A 15,649-nucleotide genomic window follows, 5' to 3' on the forward strand; every position below is an offset into this window, starting at 1 on the left:
GATTGGCGGAGCTTCTCGTTTGCGGATACTACGGCGTTCTCCGCTCCGTTTGTCCGGATCTCAAGGCCTTCAAAATCACTATCGAGGGAGTGAGTCGATTCGTTGCTGTCAAAGTGATCATCTTCATACTCCGGCATTTTTGCCTTCCCTTTGTCCATTTTCGGACTCGGCTGACATGTGCTTTGATCGCTCGGGGGCTCTTGTGGTCCGCTCAGTCGGGTCGTGATCGGGCTTTCTTTGAACTTGCACGCCATGAAAAAAATTGATAAAGAGATCAGGGAAAGACATTCATTTGTCACCCCCATTGTTTTTAAAACACCTTTGTGTTACCATTTCTCCAACTTCGGGTCAAGCTTTTGACGCTTCTCGTCGGGGATGTGCACGTACGCAATGGAGCCGAATATCGGAACATGCGATATGTTCGGCTTCTTTCCGAAGAACTTCTCGTGTAGAGTAAGTTCGTGCACACCCAATGTCGTACACCGATTCATGAGATAGACGGCCGTGCTAGCTGCTTCCGCCCAATACGATTTCGGCATGTGCTTTTCGTTAAGCATAGCCCGTGCCACTTCGAGGATGTGCCGATTCTTGCATTCAGCCACTCCGTTTTGTTGCAGCGTATGTCGACACGAAAACTCTCGCCGTATTCCTTCTTTCTGTAGAAACGCCAAAAATTCGTCAGAGAAGTACTCCTTGCCTCCATTCGACCGAAGACATCGTACATGTTGGCCCGTGGCTTTCTCGACTTCATTCTTGAATTTTTGGAAGTGTCCGAACACTTCGCTCTTTTGCCGCATCGGGTAGATCCAAGTGTGCCTAGAGAAGTCGTCGATGAAGGTCACGTAGTATCGGCTTCCGCCGAATGTCGCCGTTTGAGCTAGACCCCATACATCGGAATGAATTACGTTGAGTATGCCTTTGCTCGCGTTCCGTTCCTTCGGAAATGGGTGCCGATGTTGCTTGCCGAATTGGCAAGCGGAACACACGCCTTCAATCTCTTTCTCCGTGAATGTTGGGAGTCCGATGACGACTGCTTTTGATTGCATTGCCTTGAGCTTTTGGAGGTTGATATGGCCAATCTGCTTGTGCCATAACTCTATGTCGGAATCGGCTTTCACGCCCTTCGCGAACATAGCCGATTTCATCTCATGTGAGTCGAGAATGAACATTCGGCCCTCTCTTCGTCCGCGAGCGATGAGTTGGCCCTCGTTTTCGATGAAGCAACCGCCTTGATTAAACCGTACTTGCATTCCTTGCTCTACAATTTGGCAAACGGAGACCAAATTCTTCGTGATAGTTGGTACATGCAAGACATTTTTAATATAAGTTTGCTTACCTTCTTCTCCGAACGAAACATTGCCGATGTGCCGAATCGGGTGCGTAGTGTCGTCTCCGGTTTCGACATAGCCCCGGTTCTCGAAGTTCTCGAAACCATTCTTGATACGACGTCATATGGTTCGAGGCACCGGAATCGATGAACCATATACGTCTTCCGGATTGGAGGCACTAGTGGAAGTAGAGGCTGACATAGAATTCACTCTATGTCTCATCACGAACATTCCGCCGTGATCATCATAATCGGAGTTGATGGCGTAGTTGGTGAGTTGTCAGCTAGTGGAAGCCGACTCACATATCTTCTTACGACATTCCTCTTCGTGGTGACCGATTTTTCCGCAATATCCGCATTCGACCGACCTTTGTCAGTTCAGACCGGAATGGAAGCTCCCCCTTCTTCCGAAGGTTCCTCGATGGCTTCCGTCTTGATGCCGAAATTGCGAGTTGTTTTCATAAGTCGGGCCTTGTCCGCCACGTCCTTGGCCGAATCGGCCTCTTCTTGCATGGTCGTGTCCTCTTCCTCCGTCCGAATGCGTGTAGAGCATGTGGCCTTCCAAGGCATTGCTCCTTGTTCGAACATGATTCTCTTCGACCAACAACATGGATTGAAGATCGAAGAAGGAGGGCGGATTCTCCCGTGCTAGTAGGGCGGTCCGCATCACGTCGAATCTTGGTGCAAGGCCGCCGAGACATACTTGCACCATCTCATCATCCTCCACGTTTACGCTTATCGAGCCGAGCGAATCACAAAGCTCCTTGATCTTCAAGGTGTAGCTCGTGACGGACATATCCCTTTGTTGGATATTATTCAACTCTTGGCAGAGTTGAAGCTTCCTCGCGGTCGTGTTGGTGGCGAAAATCTTTCGTAGATTCTCCCATGCTTCCTTCGGCGTCTTGGCTTCTCGAATGTACCTGAGCATGTGGTTGTGAACACATGTCGCCAAGCAATACATCGCTCGGCTTGCCGCTTGCTCCCACGTTGCATAGTCGGTGTCTTCCGGGTTGGGCCGATTTTCTTGTGCTCCTTTGATGTAGCTCCAATAGCCTTGGCCGACAAGGTATTGGTGCATCTTGTACTCCCAAGATGCAAAGTTGTTGTGATCCAACTTCTCGCTAGGGAGAGCGCTCCCCATTTGAGTATTCATTGTCGATGTAGATTTCTTCCTTCTTTTCTTTTCCTTCTCTCTCAAACACGAGCTATGTAGTCACACTACGATAGCAATGACCCGGTTCTTCTTGAACGTTGGCGTAGAGCACAACACACGATCACGATGAGGCGAATGGGCTAGATCGATCTACCAAATCGCTCTGATACCATGTAAAGAATTGGATATGATTCTTGTGTAGCGGAAGAGATGTGTGTTATGTGTATGTGTGAGAGGAATTAGAGAAGATAATAGAAACACAAGATAGATAAGCTAGAGAAATGAAATACTCAAGAAGAAGATGTATATTCACAAGTAGAATGAGAAATGAAAATGTGGCATTACAAGGTGTCACAACCGACTTGGTATGAAATATGAGGAGGGTGCTTTATATAGAGTCACCCTCTCTCTTCATTAACTTTACAACAACCTCTCTCTCTCTCTTGGGGAATGTGAAGACTCATAGTCATGGGGAATATGTAACTCATTAGTTATGTGTCATAGAATATGATTCTATGACACATAGTTAATGTGTAGAGAGTAGTGGTGTGACTCTTGACCTTTGAGTAATCATAGATTCTCAAAAGGTGTGTTCACACGTTGTGCTATGTTGAGCTTGATTCTCAACAATAAGTTTCAACTTATTACATTCTATGGTAATCACTAGAACTTTCAAGAAACTTCTAGAGAATGCATTTTCGTGCACTCTTTAGATGTTTCCTAGCTTGCATGCATACCGCCATATTCTTGTATAAATACTTCGGTGCACCTTGATTACAATCAAGGTGAACAACACCAGTTACGGAAACATAATTTAGTTCTTGCTCTTTTGTTTAGCTTCTCTCTCTCTTGTTCTCTTGTCTATGCTCTCTCTCTCTCTCTCTCTCTCTCTCTCTCTCTATATATATATATATATATATATATATATATATATATATATATATATCTTTCGTTCTCTCTTAATATTTAGCTCGCCTACTTATCCTTGTCCTGGTCTACCCGTCCGTGACATTCTCTCCTTCTTGTTCTTTACTGACTGTTAGGGTTTGCTTGTGATCCTCACTCGTTGACAGCAAAGGATTCTCAACCCTCGTGCTCTGATACCATGTAAAAGATATTGTGCAGAAGCTAAGATAAAACCGGCTAGTCCGGATAATAGTAGAACACAGAATAGAGGTTTAATGGAAAGCTTGAATACACGGGAGAGACAGAGAGAGCAGAACAGTAAACTCAATTCAAAATAATAACACTTTGTACATACAAATGTCCTGCAGAACACTTTTTATACAAGCCCTTGAAAGGACTAACAGAAGTACTAACAAGTACTTCAATGCTCATAGGAGCAACTAACTCTAACTCCAAGGAATATGCTTACATACTAGGCTTGTACCGTAGGTTCCAACGGCCTACCGGTTCTTACTATTCTGAAGTACGATCTGTTTCTCCGATCCAACTCTAGGTTCCAGATACCGATATATCTGGACACCTATCCAGTTCTCCGTTCCGTATACCAATCCGGCTCTGGCTTATTTAGTCGATCCAAATCCGGTTGAGCTTGCCCGCTCAACAATTCTCATATATGAAAGGAACACGAGATCTTCAAAGCAATACTACAACAAGTACTTTGAGAGGTACTTTTGGTGTTGCAATGAAGGTTTGAATAAGGGTATTTCTAATAAGGTGCAATTTAGATTGTCCCTGAAGTAAAAATAAATAAATAAATGTAAAACTGACCTCACCATTCCCATAGTTTATACAAGTTATTGACCGATTGACATTTTCCAGGGTGAAAGGTGAGAATTGTTCTGGCTCCTCTGAGGAGACATCAATTGGATGTTAGACGTAGCCACCTCTCTCGGATATCAACGAACACCTTACCCAATGCCTTCCTCTTCTACTCATACTTTCTTCAGCAAATGAAACAATGTGCCATATCCACATATTATCACAAACTTTACCTTTTTGGCTCCACCTCTCAATTTCATATTGACCAATGAAGACATTGTGCGGAACCGATAGTGTAGGTATGTAGGTATACGGGCATACGAACATGCCGAATCTGGCCAAATGATACATACATGGTCACAGAGCGAGACAATGACAATGAATGATTGATGGTGGTCGTGTGTGTGTGCATGCACTTGTGGCTCGTGGTGGCGTATTGTTAAGGAGTAACCCTCAATGCTTAACACTTCAGTATTTGTATACAATAGAGATAGAATCATAGATGCTCGATGGTCTGTCTCGCCAATAAGGGATTAATGACCCCATTTTTGTAATTTCTAAATATTAGGGGTCCAGATTTGAGGTTAGTTTTTCTTTCTTTCTTCTTCTTCTTCTTCTTCTCGCGGATCTTTCAATTTTGGACGACTATGGCGATTCAATTCGACAGGGCGGCTCTGTCCCTGCAGGCTTTCTCACTGAAGCCAGCATCCGAACCACTTCCCTCATCGTAGGCCTCTCTGACGGCAGAAACCTCGTACACAGCAATGCAATCTTCAATGTGAGTATCATTTCATCAACAATTAGCGGATCATTTATGTGTAGCTTTGCATCAAAGATCTCGTTTATGTCTCGTTTAAGATCAATGCATTCTTTTATCCAAGTTACAAGATCTCCTTCTTGACTCTGAGGTTGGACTGAGTATTGACCTGTAAGTAGCTCTAGCAAAACTACTCCAAAACTGTATATGTCACTCTTTTCTGTGACTTTCATTGTATAGGCATACTCTGAAAAGAAAAAAGAAAAATAATGTATGCATGTATGAGAAGACATTTCTTTTGGAATGAACATATCCATAATGTATGTATGTATGCATTGAAATTGCTTTTGAAAGAGAGAGATCACAACAATGCAAATATATATATATATATATATATATATAATATGCTTTGAATTTTTGCTAGAAGAAAAAGAACAATTATGTATGTACGCATCAAAAATGTTTTTGGATGAAAAAGATCAACATTGCATGTATACAAGGATGAAATTTCACTTTTGGAAGAAAGAAAGCACTAATGTATACAAGTATGCATTAAAACTGCATTTGGAAGAAAGAGATCATGAATGCATGTAATGAATTAACATTGTAGTTGGAAGAAAGAGATAAACAATTATGTGTGCATTCAAGCATCCATTAGAAAACAGAAATAAAAAATGTATGTATGCATTTCATTTTCTTTTGAAATAATGAAATCAATATCAAGCGTCCGTTAGAAAACAGAAATAAAAAAATGCATGTATGCATTACATTTCGTTTTGAAAGAATGAAATCAACATCAAGCGTCCATTAGAAAACAGAAAAAAAAATGTATGTATGCATTACATTTTCTTTTGAAAGAATGAAATCAACATCGTATGGAGATGTATGGAAAATAACTGCTTTTGAAAGAATGACATCCACACCAAGCGTCCGTTAGAAAACAGAAATAAAAAAATGTATGTATGCATTACATTTCCTTTTGAAAGAATGAAATCCACATCAAGTGTTCGTTAGAAAACAGAAATAAAAAATGTATGTATGCATTACATTTCCTTTTGAAAGAATGAAATCAACATCGTACGAAGATGTATGGAAAGGAGCTGCTTTTGGAAGAAAGAAATCAACAACATATGAATGCATTGTGAGCATAAAGACATATGGACACAGATTACTTTTTGAAGATATGCATGCATTAAACTCTCAAAGATTTGTGAACAGACATAGTAAGTATGAAGATGTATGTAAAAGAACTGGTTTTGGAAGAAAGAAATTAACAATCCATGAACGTCCCGTAAGCATGACGATGTATGGGCACAAATTACATTTGGAAGTTACAAATATATATATATATATATATATATAATAAGCATGTAACAGAATATCTGTGGACAGACATTGTTTTTTGGAAGAAAGAGAACAAGTAGGTATATGGTATTGCATGAAAACAATGAAAATTTAAAGAGAATTATGTTTTGGAAGAATGAAGTCATCAAACATATATGAATGAAAAACATGAAGATGATGTGTGGACAAGAAAGTATCCGTGACTTACCAGGTGCAATATAACCGTATGATCCAGCCACGACAGACATAGATTTGGACTGAGAGACATCAATCAATTTTGCCATCCCAAAATCGCCCACATGAGCTTCAAACTTCTCATCCAATAAAATGTTGTTGGATTTTATGTCCCTATGTATAATACAAGGTTTGCAGTCATGATGCAAGTATGATAATCCCTCCGAAGCTCCAATTGCAATCTGGTACCTCATTCTCCAGTCCAATTGACATGAATCACTGTGTAATAGCTCACCTAGGCTGCCCTTCGGCATGTACTCATACAAGAGGAGATTGACATCTACATGGTAGCAGAAGCCATATAACTTGACAATGTTTCGATGTCTTATTTTACTTAGCGTAGTAATTTCTGCCTTAAAACTCTCCAAACTTGATCCATCCCTATCAACAAGCAAACGTTTTACTGCAATGATTTTACCAGAAGGCATATATGCTTTGAATACTGTACCACATGCACCCTTTCCGATTATATTTTCAGCTGAGAAGTTGTGAGTTGCTTGCATTATATCGTGGAAACTGAATCCAGGCTTTGGCAGTAATTGTGAATCAGAAGCAAATCTTTTCTCCAAGGGAGTTGACCTTGTTGCAGATCTTCGTAAGCACCACCAAATCCCTATCATAATCACTGTAATTGCTGCAGCAATCACAACTGCAATGGCACCCACAGTTTGTTGAATGGAATTTGTCTCTTGTGACGTAAAATCAGGGGCAGTGATACTCATACAGGCTGGGAGTGTTGGAATTCCACAGAGTCCATCATTACCCATGAAACAACTAGTCGGCATTTGTTGGAAAGTGGATAATTTTGGAAGAGGTCCCGTGAAATGGTTAAAGGAAACATTGAACACAATGAGACTTTTTAAACTTGCAAATGTTTGAGGAATAATTCCAAAGAATGCGTTCTCTTCCAAGTACAAGTACTCAAGAAGTGCCAAATTACCGAGTTCTGATGGAAGATGCCCTGTGAGCCTATTGAAACTCAGGTTAAGGGCCATCTGTAGACTTCCAATCTGTCCAATATCTGGTGGAATCTCGCCAGACAAGTTGTTTCCACCAAGTTGGAGCTCAGAAAGACGAGTAAGATTGCCCAAAGTTTGAGGTATTATACCTGTGAGTTGGTTATCTGAAAGTAATAGTTGATTCAACTGAGGAAGTCTGCCAAGCTCATCTGGAATAGATCCGGAAAGAGAGTTTCGGCTTAAATCAAGCTGGAAAAGTTGTGAGCAGTTTGCAAGGTCTGAAGGAATGCTTCCGAGGAGAGAATTGGAAGATGCATTGAAGATTTCTAGTTTTTGCAGAGCTCCGAGCACCCTTGGGATCTTTCCTGTCAAGTTGTTAGCAGCAAGGTTTATGCTTTGTAGGCTTATACATTTTCCAAGCTCTGGTATAATACCACCTTGAAACTGATTTTGAGAGAGATCTAGCTCTATGAGTCCTTGAATTTGTCCAAGTTCTAAAGGGATTGTGCCTTGCAGTCTGTTTCCATTGAGGTGAAGCCTGAGAAGAGAAGTGCAAGTACTTACCCCTATGGGAATTTCACCAGATAAACCATTGGACCATAGATTTAGCAATAGAAGTTGTTTATTCATGCATAGGTATCCAGGAATGTGGCCATGAAGATTGTTTACTGATAAATCTAACACTGACAGGTTACTATTGTTTCCAATGAGGGGTGGGATGATGCCATATAAATTATTCTCAGAAAGTTGTAAAGTGGTTAGCACTGTAGAGTCCTGAAATCCCATTGGAATAATGCTTGTAAGGCTGTTTATTGAGAGATCCAACTTTTGCAATTTGCTCAAATATGCAAGCCCAGAAGGTATGGCTCCAGAAAGATTGTTTTCAAAGAGATGGATGAGCTCTAGTCTTTCCAAGGTGCTTATTTCTATGGGTATGTTGCCTTCTAGATCATTTTGAGACATATCTATATGTATCAAAGATGTACAATTGCAAAGCTCTTTTGGTATTTGGCCGTTCAAATGATTTTTATAGAGATAAATCTTCTCTAGCATTTTAAGTTTGCCGAGTTCACTTGGGATTGGGCCAGTTAATGTGTTTTGATATAAGGCAAGCATTTTGAGACTGCTGCAATTGCCAAGCTCGTGAGGAATACTTCCGGAAATCCCACTTTGCCATAATACTAAATCTGTGAGACTCTGCATTCGTCCTATTGATCCTGGGATAGTTCCTTCTAACTTGTTCTGAGCCAAACCTAACACTTCTAACCTTCTACAATTACTTATCTCAGGTGGAATGTTTCCCGAGAGGGAATTTGATCCAACTCGAAGGACCTCCAGGTTCATGAGATTGCCTATAGATGATGGCAAAGAACCTGTGAGATTGTTTGTATAGATTAACAACTGTCGTAGAGATGACATGTTTCCTACCTCATCTGGAATGCTACCAGAAAAGAAGTTTGCAAACATGTGAAGGATTCCTAGACTCGTTAAATTGCCAAGTTCTTTAGGAATTCGCCCTGATAGCTTGTTGCTGCTGAGATCAAGGGCAATGAGGTTGGTTAGCAGGCCTAGGCCACTTGGTATTTCACCAAACAAAGCATTGTAAGAGAGGTTCAATATTTTCAATTGTCTACAGTTTGCAAGCTCTGATGGGATTGATCCTGAAAACTTGTTTCGTGAAAGATCAAGTATTTTTATTCTGGTCATTTCACAGATAATTGTTGATACATTTCCAGTTAAGTTCATATCTTGAAGACTCAAATTTGTTACTATATCATTGTCACATGTAATGCCAATCCAATCACATGGAGAAGGCTGAGAAGCATTCCAGTTCTCCAAATAGTTCAGAGGATCTTGTAATTCACTTCGGATCCTTAGCAAAGTGATTCCATCAGGAGAGAGTGCCAATAAAAAAGGAAATAGTATAAGAAAAGAGAGCACAGTACAGCCAATTTCGAACATGATGTAGAATGACGACAAATATATGTAAGCCAGAATCTCTATTGGTCAAGTACCTATTTTTTCGTCAATCCCAAGAAGGAATGCTGTTCTAGAAACCTAGCAAAACCACTCCATCCGGAGGAAAATGCAAATAGAAGTGGAACTGATGTATTAAAAGAGAGCATTGTCTTTTCAACCCTAAACATGATGTGGGACTTTATGTATAGGTATGTATATATAAGAGGGATCGATAGTCAAGAACTCATTTTCCCTTCAAATTCCAAGAAGAAATGTCATCAGACATTTGCTTTCACATTAGTTCAAAACATGGGTCATGATATATGTGATGTAGAATTTTTTGATATGAAGCTAATTTGAGACATGGATTTGATTTGTAGAGTTATTATAAAAGCAATGGCACAAAGTGAGTAAGAAAGAGTGTATTGAACATAATATTATTATGAGAGAAACACAACCAAAAGCAGTCTCTTGCAGCTTTGGGTGGAAATTCATATTTTATTATCAAAAGGATGGGTCAATGTAAGAAGGGCAAAATGCAGAGTAAAAAAACTGAGAATAATGGACCATAAGATGGAGCATCTGAGACTACAAAGATCATAAGGTGAAAATAAATTTATTCCATCTATTATACAACTTTAGGCCGGCTATAGACCCGGAAGAAAAAACACCGAGAATAATTAATCCCAACTTTGTATTGATGGGTTATATTCATGTATAGGATGAATGACATAAAATCCCCAGAACCAATTGAATTTGGAAACTTACTGATTCCCAAATGATAAGTGGAGACCAATAAGAACGCAAAAATGGAGAATGATTCTTTTCTCTTAGTCAGCAATCGGCAACAGAGACTGGTCTATTCCTCCAAAATCAACACTTCATCCTGTTTTTCTCTGTTTGGGGTAAATGTTTGAAAAGCAACACATGTAATTACGCTTTCTGGGTTGTCCTTTTGTCATCAAGAATGCTTCCATGAAATCATGTTGCATTCTGGAATCAGAGAGAACAACATAATTATTGACTTTCAAACCTACTTACTATGGAGTTTTGAGGAGCTCAACTTACATTATACTTTTTTTTGAGTGACAAGATTCCTCGGACACTTTCAAGGATAGTGGAGTAAGAAAGGAAATATTCTTATTCTCTTTCAGCCTAGTTAATAAGAGGCAACGAGAGGTTTTTGAAGGCAGGAATCCTGGAAAGATGCAAGAAATTTAGAAAGAGCCAAACCATAATTGTTTAGTATGGGTGGGAAATGAACTTTTTAGCTATTGATAGTCTCATTGTTCATGGCCGACAATAATATCTCTTGCAATAATATATAGGTGTGCCCTATCTACGTATTCTTGCGTTATCGCTTATTATCCAATGACATAACATTCTCGTTCACTTTGGTTTCCCTTGAATCTTTAAACTTTGATTTCTCTCATAACATGCTTAGCTCAATCATCAAAGACAATCATTAATGAACTATGATTCATTCGAGTGTATGAGTGAGTGGAATGTCAATCTTCTTACATGGATTTAATTTCAAATGATCCAACATTCCCATTCCAACAAAGTATAACCATCCTCAAATCTCATGGACAAACAATCTTTATGCTTTTTTCTTTCAGCCATACAAAATGCTTTCCTATTGAATGAAATAAACATGAACTTTCAAGCTTATTGTTTTGTTGAATATTCTAGCGTAAAATACTTGTTCCAATCTTTATTATTAATGCAAATGGGTAAAAGCATAGAGGCACTTGATTATACTCGGGATAATATATGCCTAATGAGCTAAAGATCTTTGAATGCAGATAAAAGGTTTTCGTTTAAGTAAATTAGAATTCATTTAATGATGAAAGGGAATTCATTCTTAAAAGTTATGATATGCTAGTGGCAAAACTAAAAGCGTTACACACAACGTGTCATTCTTGAAGGATAGGTTTAGGTTCTAAGGAAAGGGATATGCAAATTCTATTTTATTAGAATGAATGCATTTGTCAACAATATTTAAGAAAAAGCCCTAAAATTGGAAGGAAACCAAAAGTATCTTAATGATTGAATTCCACTAGATTGAACTCGATACACTAAAACACAAATTCAATATAAACCAAAATTGTGTAGAAAAAGACAAATATAATTACTATTAAGCACTATGATAGAATCCTTGCAATAGATTACTTTGGAAAGAGAGCTCGATTTGATTGTGAAGGTTTAAAAGTATCTGAAGAGAGATGAAAAACATTAACCTATTGCATGTTAAATTGATAATAATTGCAACAAGTCCTTAGTTGAGTGATGAGTCACAACAAGAAATTGAAAGGGATTTCCTTACTATTTGAAGAATAAACTGTAACAAAATTTGAAGGTTTCCACTTTTATAGTGACTACTAACACAATCGTTATTGCTCAAAGCATCATAATCATGTTATAGAAACAAGGTCCACACTTGTCATCCAATTATCTACTCAGAAAGGAATACTCGACAACATGGAATCAAAATAGTAGATTTCACACACACACACACACACACACACACACACACACACTCACACACGTACACATGTACCCAAGAAAAGGAGGTGAAGAAAATGATGGAAAACTTTAAATTATGTAGTAAGTGTAGAAAAGGGCTCATAAATACCACTATATATATTCAACTCGTAGTGTATGATGCATAATAACCTTCTACTATAAACCTCATGAATTTATTGATTAGCGCAAGCCACATTGTATGATGGATTATTAATAATCTACCACTATAATGTGATAATATGTATCGATTAGCTCAAAAGGGCAACATGCATCTCGTCGTACTACTTACATGAAGAACATAGAAATGAGCAAGATAATGAACAACTAGAAATGAATGGAATTTGAAAGGTTTAAAAATGTTTGTGCACATATGCTCATTGAATAAGTATCTCATTCTATGACATGAAAGATAACCAAAACGACTTTCCATGATGTGCATCATTAAATGTGATTTACTATAGCCATTTCACACACACATGTTCATATTTCTTGGCCACTTACAAAAGGAAACAAATGAAATGTCTTTGTATTTCATATAAAGAACACAAAGGAAAACATCCCCCCAAAACATACGAGAAAAATACTAAACAAAAGATAAACAAAAGACTAGGTGCAATTAATGTGACTTAGAATCCTCACAATATTTGTCTCTTACAAGAGAATACTCTCTTCTCAAGGTGAAGGTGATGGTATGTATATGATCTAGCATATGTGAGGTGTATAAATTCCACTTAATAATGGATATGCCATGCCATGTCTATTGAGTAGTCATGTATATAGTACACACAAGCCATTCCTCATGACATGATAAGTTAGTTGCGCCAAACATACTGGGGTTATACTCTTATTACAAAAGCCACTTCAATTGTGTTGCATCTTCCTTAAAATTGTTCTCTTTTCTTGGGAGTAGACTATTGTGTATTGCCTCTTTCAAGCCTTGGTTAACTTATATTGGCCTCAATCGGACTCTTAAAACTTCATCATCATGCCATCTTCATTCATACCTTTTCTCTATGGACACCTTGCATATCCTATCCTTCGCACATGGTGGTGGTCGAATAAAGACATGGGGCTAAGTGTTGACACTATTGGTGTACAAATATAGAGGCGAGTTGGACTCTGTGCAACATATGTGGATGTAATGCTTATCTCCTTCATCTTTGGAAACTACATTTCATATACATTAAATATGGTGAAACCATCAATTTTGACCCTACTACACATAAGGTGCTCCCCTTCTATAGGGAAATTGTAAAGAGACATCAGTATGATCACACCTTCAACACCTCATACATTGGACTTATCCTATTAGAGGGACATTATCTTTACAACTATTTTTTGTGCCATCTAATTGAATTTGGTAAACAAAGATTGTGGATCAATACATTGACTAACCAATTACTACTAGAGTTGTGATCAAGGTGAGAATAACCTATTTGAATGGTGCCTGCCTCTTGAGTTAACCTCCAACTAGGACAGAAGTAACTAGAAAACATCAGTTACTTTAGATAAGGATGCCCTCAAATACACATATCTAACACAAAAATGTGACTTAGATCACACTCACAACAATATGAGGCAAGGCATTGGCCCGTCGGGCCAAAGCGATGAGAGTAATGCACACTTTGCCCTTAACAAGTTTGTGAGTTCAAGTATCACACTTTGTACAATGCTCTACATTTGATCACATCTAACTATGCTTCCCACACATCTTCAACGAGACCCAATCCTTCAATGAATTTCTCTCCCAGTTATAGTATGCATCCTTGATTGCAACATTCATCTATAAAGTTCTTGAACATCGAGTGTACTATGGGAAAATGTTATATTTTTGGTCATGTAGGTCATCTTTGACCTTTGAAGATAATAATAAATCTCCCTCTCCTCCCCCCTTATAAATAATGGCTTTCATTAAGAACGAAATGATAACCATGACTAACTTACAAAAAACTTTAGAGCTTTGGGGATCTAAAAACTACGAATTCAAACCTACCCTACATGACAATTCAATTTATGAATATGATGACATGTCATCTAGCATAATTGGCTCTCTTCATGGTTTAGATTTTCTGACTTCTCTAACACTATCAATTACTTTGCATATTCCCTAACTTGTGAATCAAAAGTGAAGGCATTTTGCATTATGCAATTAAACCATGCACCCCAATACAGCCTCAAGAACTCAAAAATAATCTGGGGATGGGCCATCACTCTATTGTTCTTCATATGTACCAAAACTCAATTGAATGAAGATAGTCTTACTCTAGTCAAAGCATCCACACTAAATTGATACACCTCCAAATCATTCTAGTGATTGGGCAAGAGAGAAATCAATGCCTACAATGTTTCGCTTCCACTAAGCTAAAGAAGCACACTTCCACTAGCAAACTTTCTTTTGTTTAATGCATCCCTTGATGGTAAAGCTTCAATCATACCTTGCAATGATAATAATCCTTGCAACTTATGCCCACTAAAGCGATAACCTCTTGGAACACGAAATGTTGATCTTGATATTTAGAATGCCATTAATCTTCTTTTTGAAACCAACATAACATCATTCACTATTACCAAACCTAATCTTCTTTGTGATATGTTGTGTATAGTGGACTAGGAAAAAAGCATCAAATCCAAGTTTATGAAAGGTTAAAGGTTGGGTCGAAAACATGACTACAATGAAATGTCACGGGATGAGACTTACGACAACTAAAAGATATTACTCAACTAGTGAGAGCTAACCCTTAGATTGATAAAGTGTAAGGTTCAAATATAGTTAAGGGGGGATGATGGGAGAAAGGTGATCTATGGTAAACAAGGTGTATGATAAAAATCAAAAGGGACATAAAATTTGCGTCAATGTAGTTTAGAGGTCAAATGCTACAAAAAGGAAACTTGCTAGATTTTGTTTGATGGACTCTAAAAACCTATAAAACGAGAGCTCATTGCTAGGGATTGGCATCTTTAGAGAAACACTTAGGTTTTGTTAGTGAATAGATTGTTGCATGATAGTGAACCACGAGGGTGTGTAGGAGGCCTATTATGACACAAGATGATGTGGCCATCGATCAGAGACTTGATCATTGAAACACGAGAATCTCCTCCTAGCACTCTATCAATTCTTATTTTCTTGATTTCTTCTCTCTAAAGATGGAATCTAGCTCCCCATGAAACAGGATTGAGGGTTTATACTATGTTGCATCATGTTATAATCTTCTGACTTGTGAATATCTGTAATTTTATTATCGTAAACTATGTGGATTTGTGAAGGATCTTGAGTATGTTGTAAAATTGAAGTCAAACAAGGTTCATCACGACATTTTGGATCAAGGATTAGATCATTGAGCACCCATCAACATGTGGAAATGTGTAAATTCAAAAGAGGTGGCATTCATCTCTTTATAGTTGGTTTCCATTGTGTAGTTGCCCAGAAAACTTTGTAAAAGTCACTACAAAATTTTCAGGAGCTTCTCTAAGGAAATCACAATCAAATGAGTTGCAAATGAGTAGAGTTGAAATCGTAGCAATGGCTCATAAAACTCGGCGTTCAGCCAAGCGAGTGGCATTCATGCTTTCGAAGTCAAGGAAACTTGTGAAGAAGTGAATTGGAGAAAATATCGTCAAATCAAGCACAAATCAAGCATTGGGATGTCAAATTAGCTAAAGTCCCA

At 38.5% G+C, this 15,649-nt stretch overlaps 1 protein-coding gene and 1 long non-coding RNA gene across 2 annotated transcripts; one reads left to right on the forward strand and one right to left on the reverse strand.

Annotated features, from left to right (window-relative positions):
- Positions 1–4,850: 4,850 nt before the first annotated feature.
- LOC147867254 (uncharacterized) lies at positions 4,851–9,461 on the reverse strand. The gene is made up of 2 exons (XM_087315045.1): positions 6,515–9,461; positions 4,851–5,209 (listed from the first exon to the last, which is right to left on the reverse strand). Exons 1-2 carry the CDS (start codon positions 9,459–9,461, stop codon positions 4,851–4,853), a joined length of 3,306 nt encoding a protein of 1,101 aa, XP_087171171.1.
- Positions 6,311–6,861, forward strand: LOC147867255 (uncharacterized). The gene is made up of 2 exons (XR_015529337.1): positions 6,311–6,382; positions 6,481–6,861. It is a non-coding gene; the product is annotated as an uncharacterized LOC147867255 (long non-coding RNA).
- Positions 9,462–15,649: the final 6,188 nt, after the last annotated feature.

Source organism: Azolla caroliniana, unplaced genomic scaffold, assembly GCF_043228905.1.
Source record: "Azolla caroliniana isolate FFs.n. ecotype wild unplaced genomic scaffold, voAzoCaro1.0.p SCAF_2, whole genome shotgun sequence".
Taxonomy (NCBI): domain Eukaryota; kingdom Viridiplantae; phylum Streptophyta; class Polypodiopsida; order Salviniales; family Salviniaceae; genus Azolla; species Azolla caroliniana.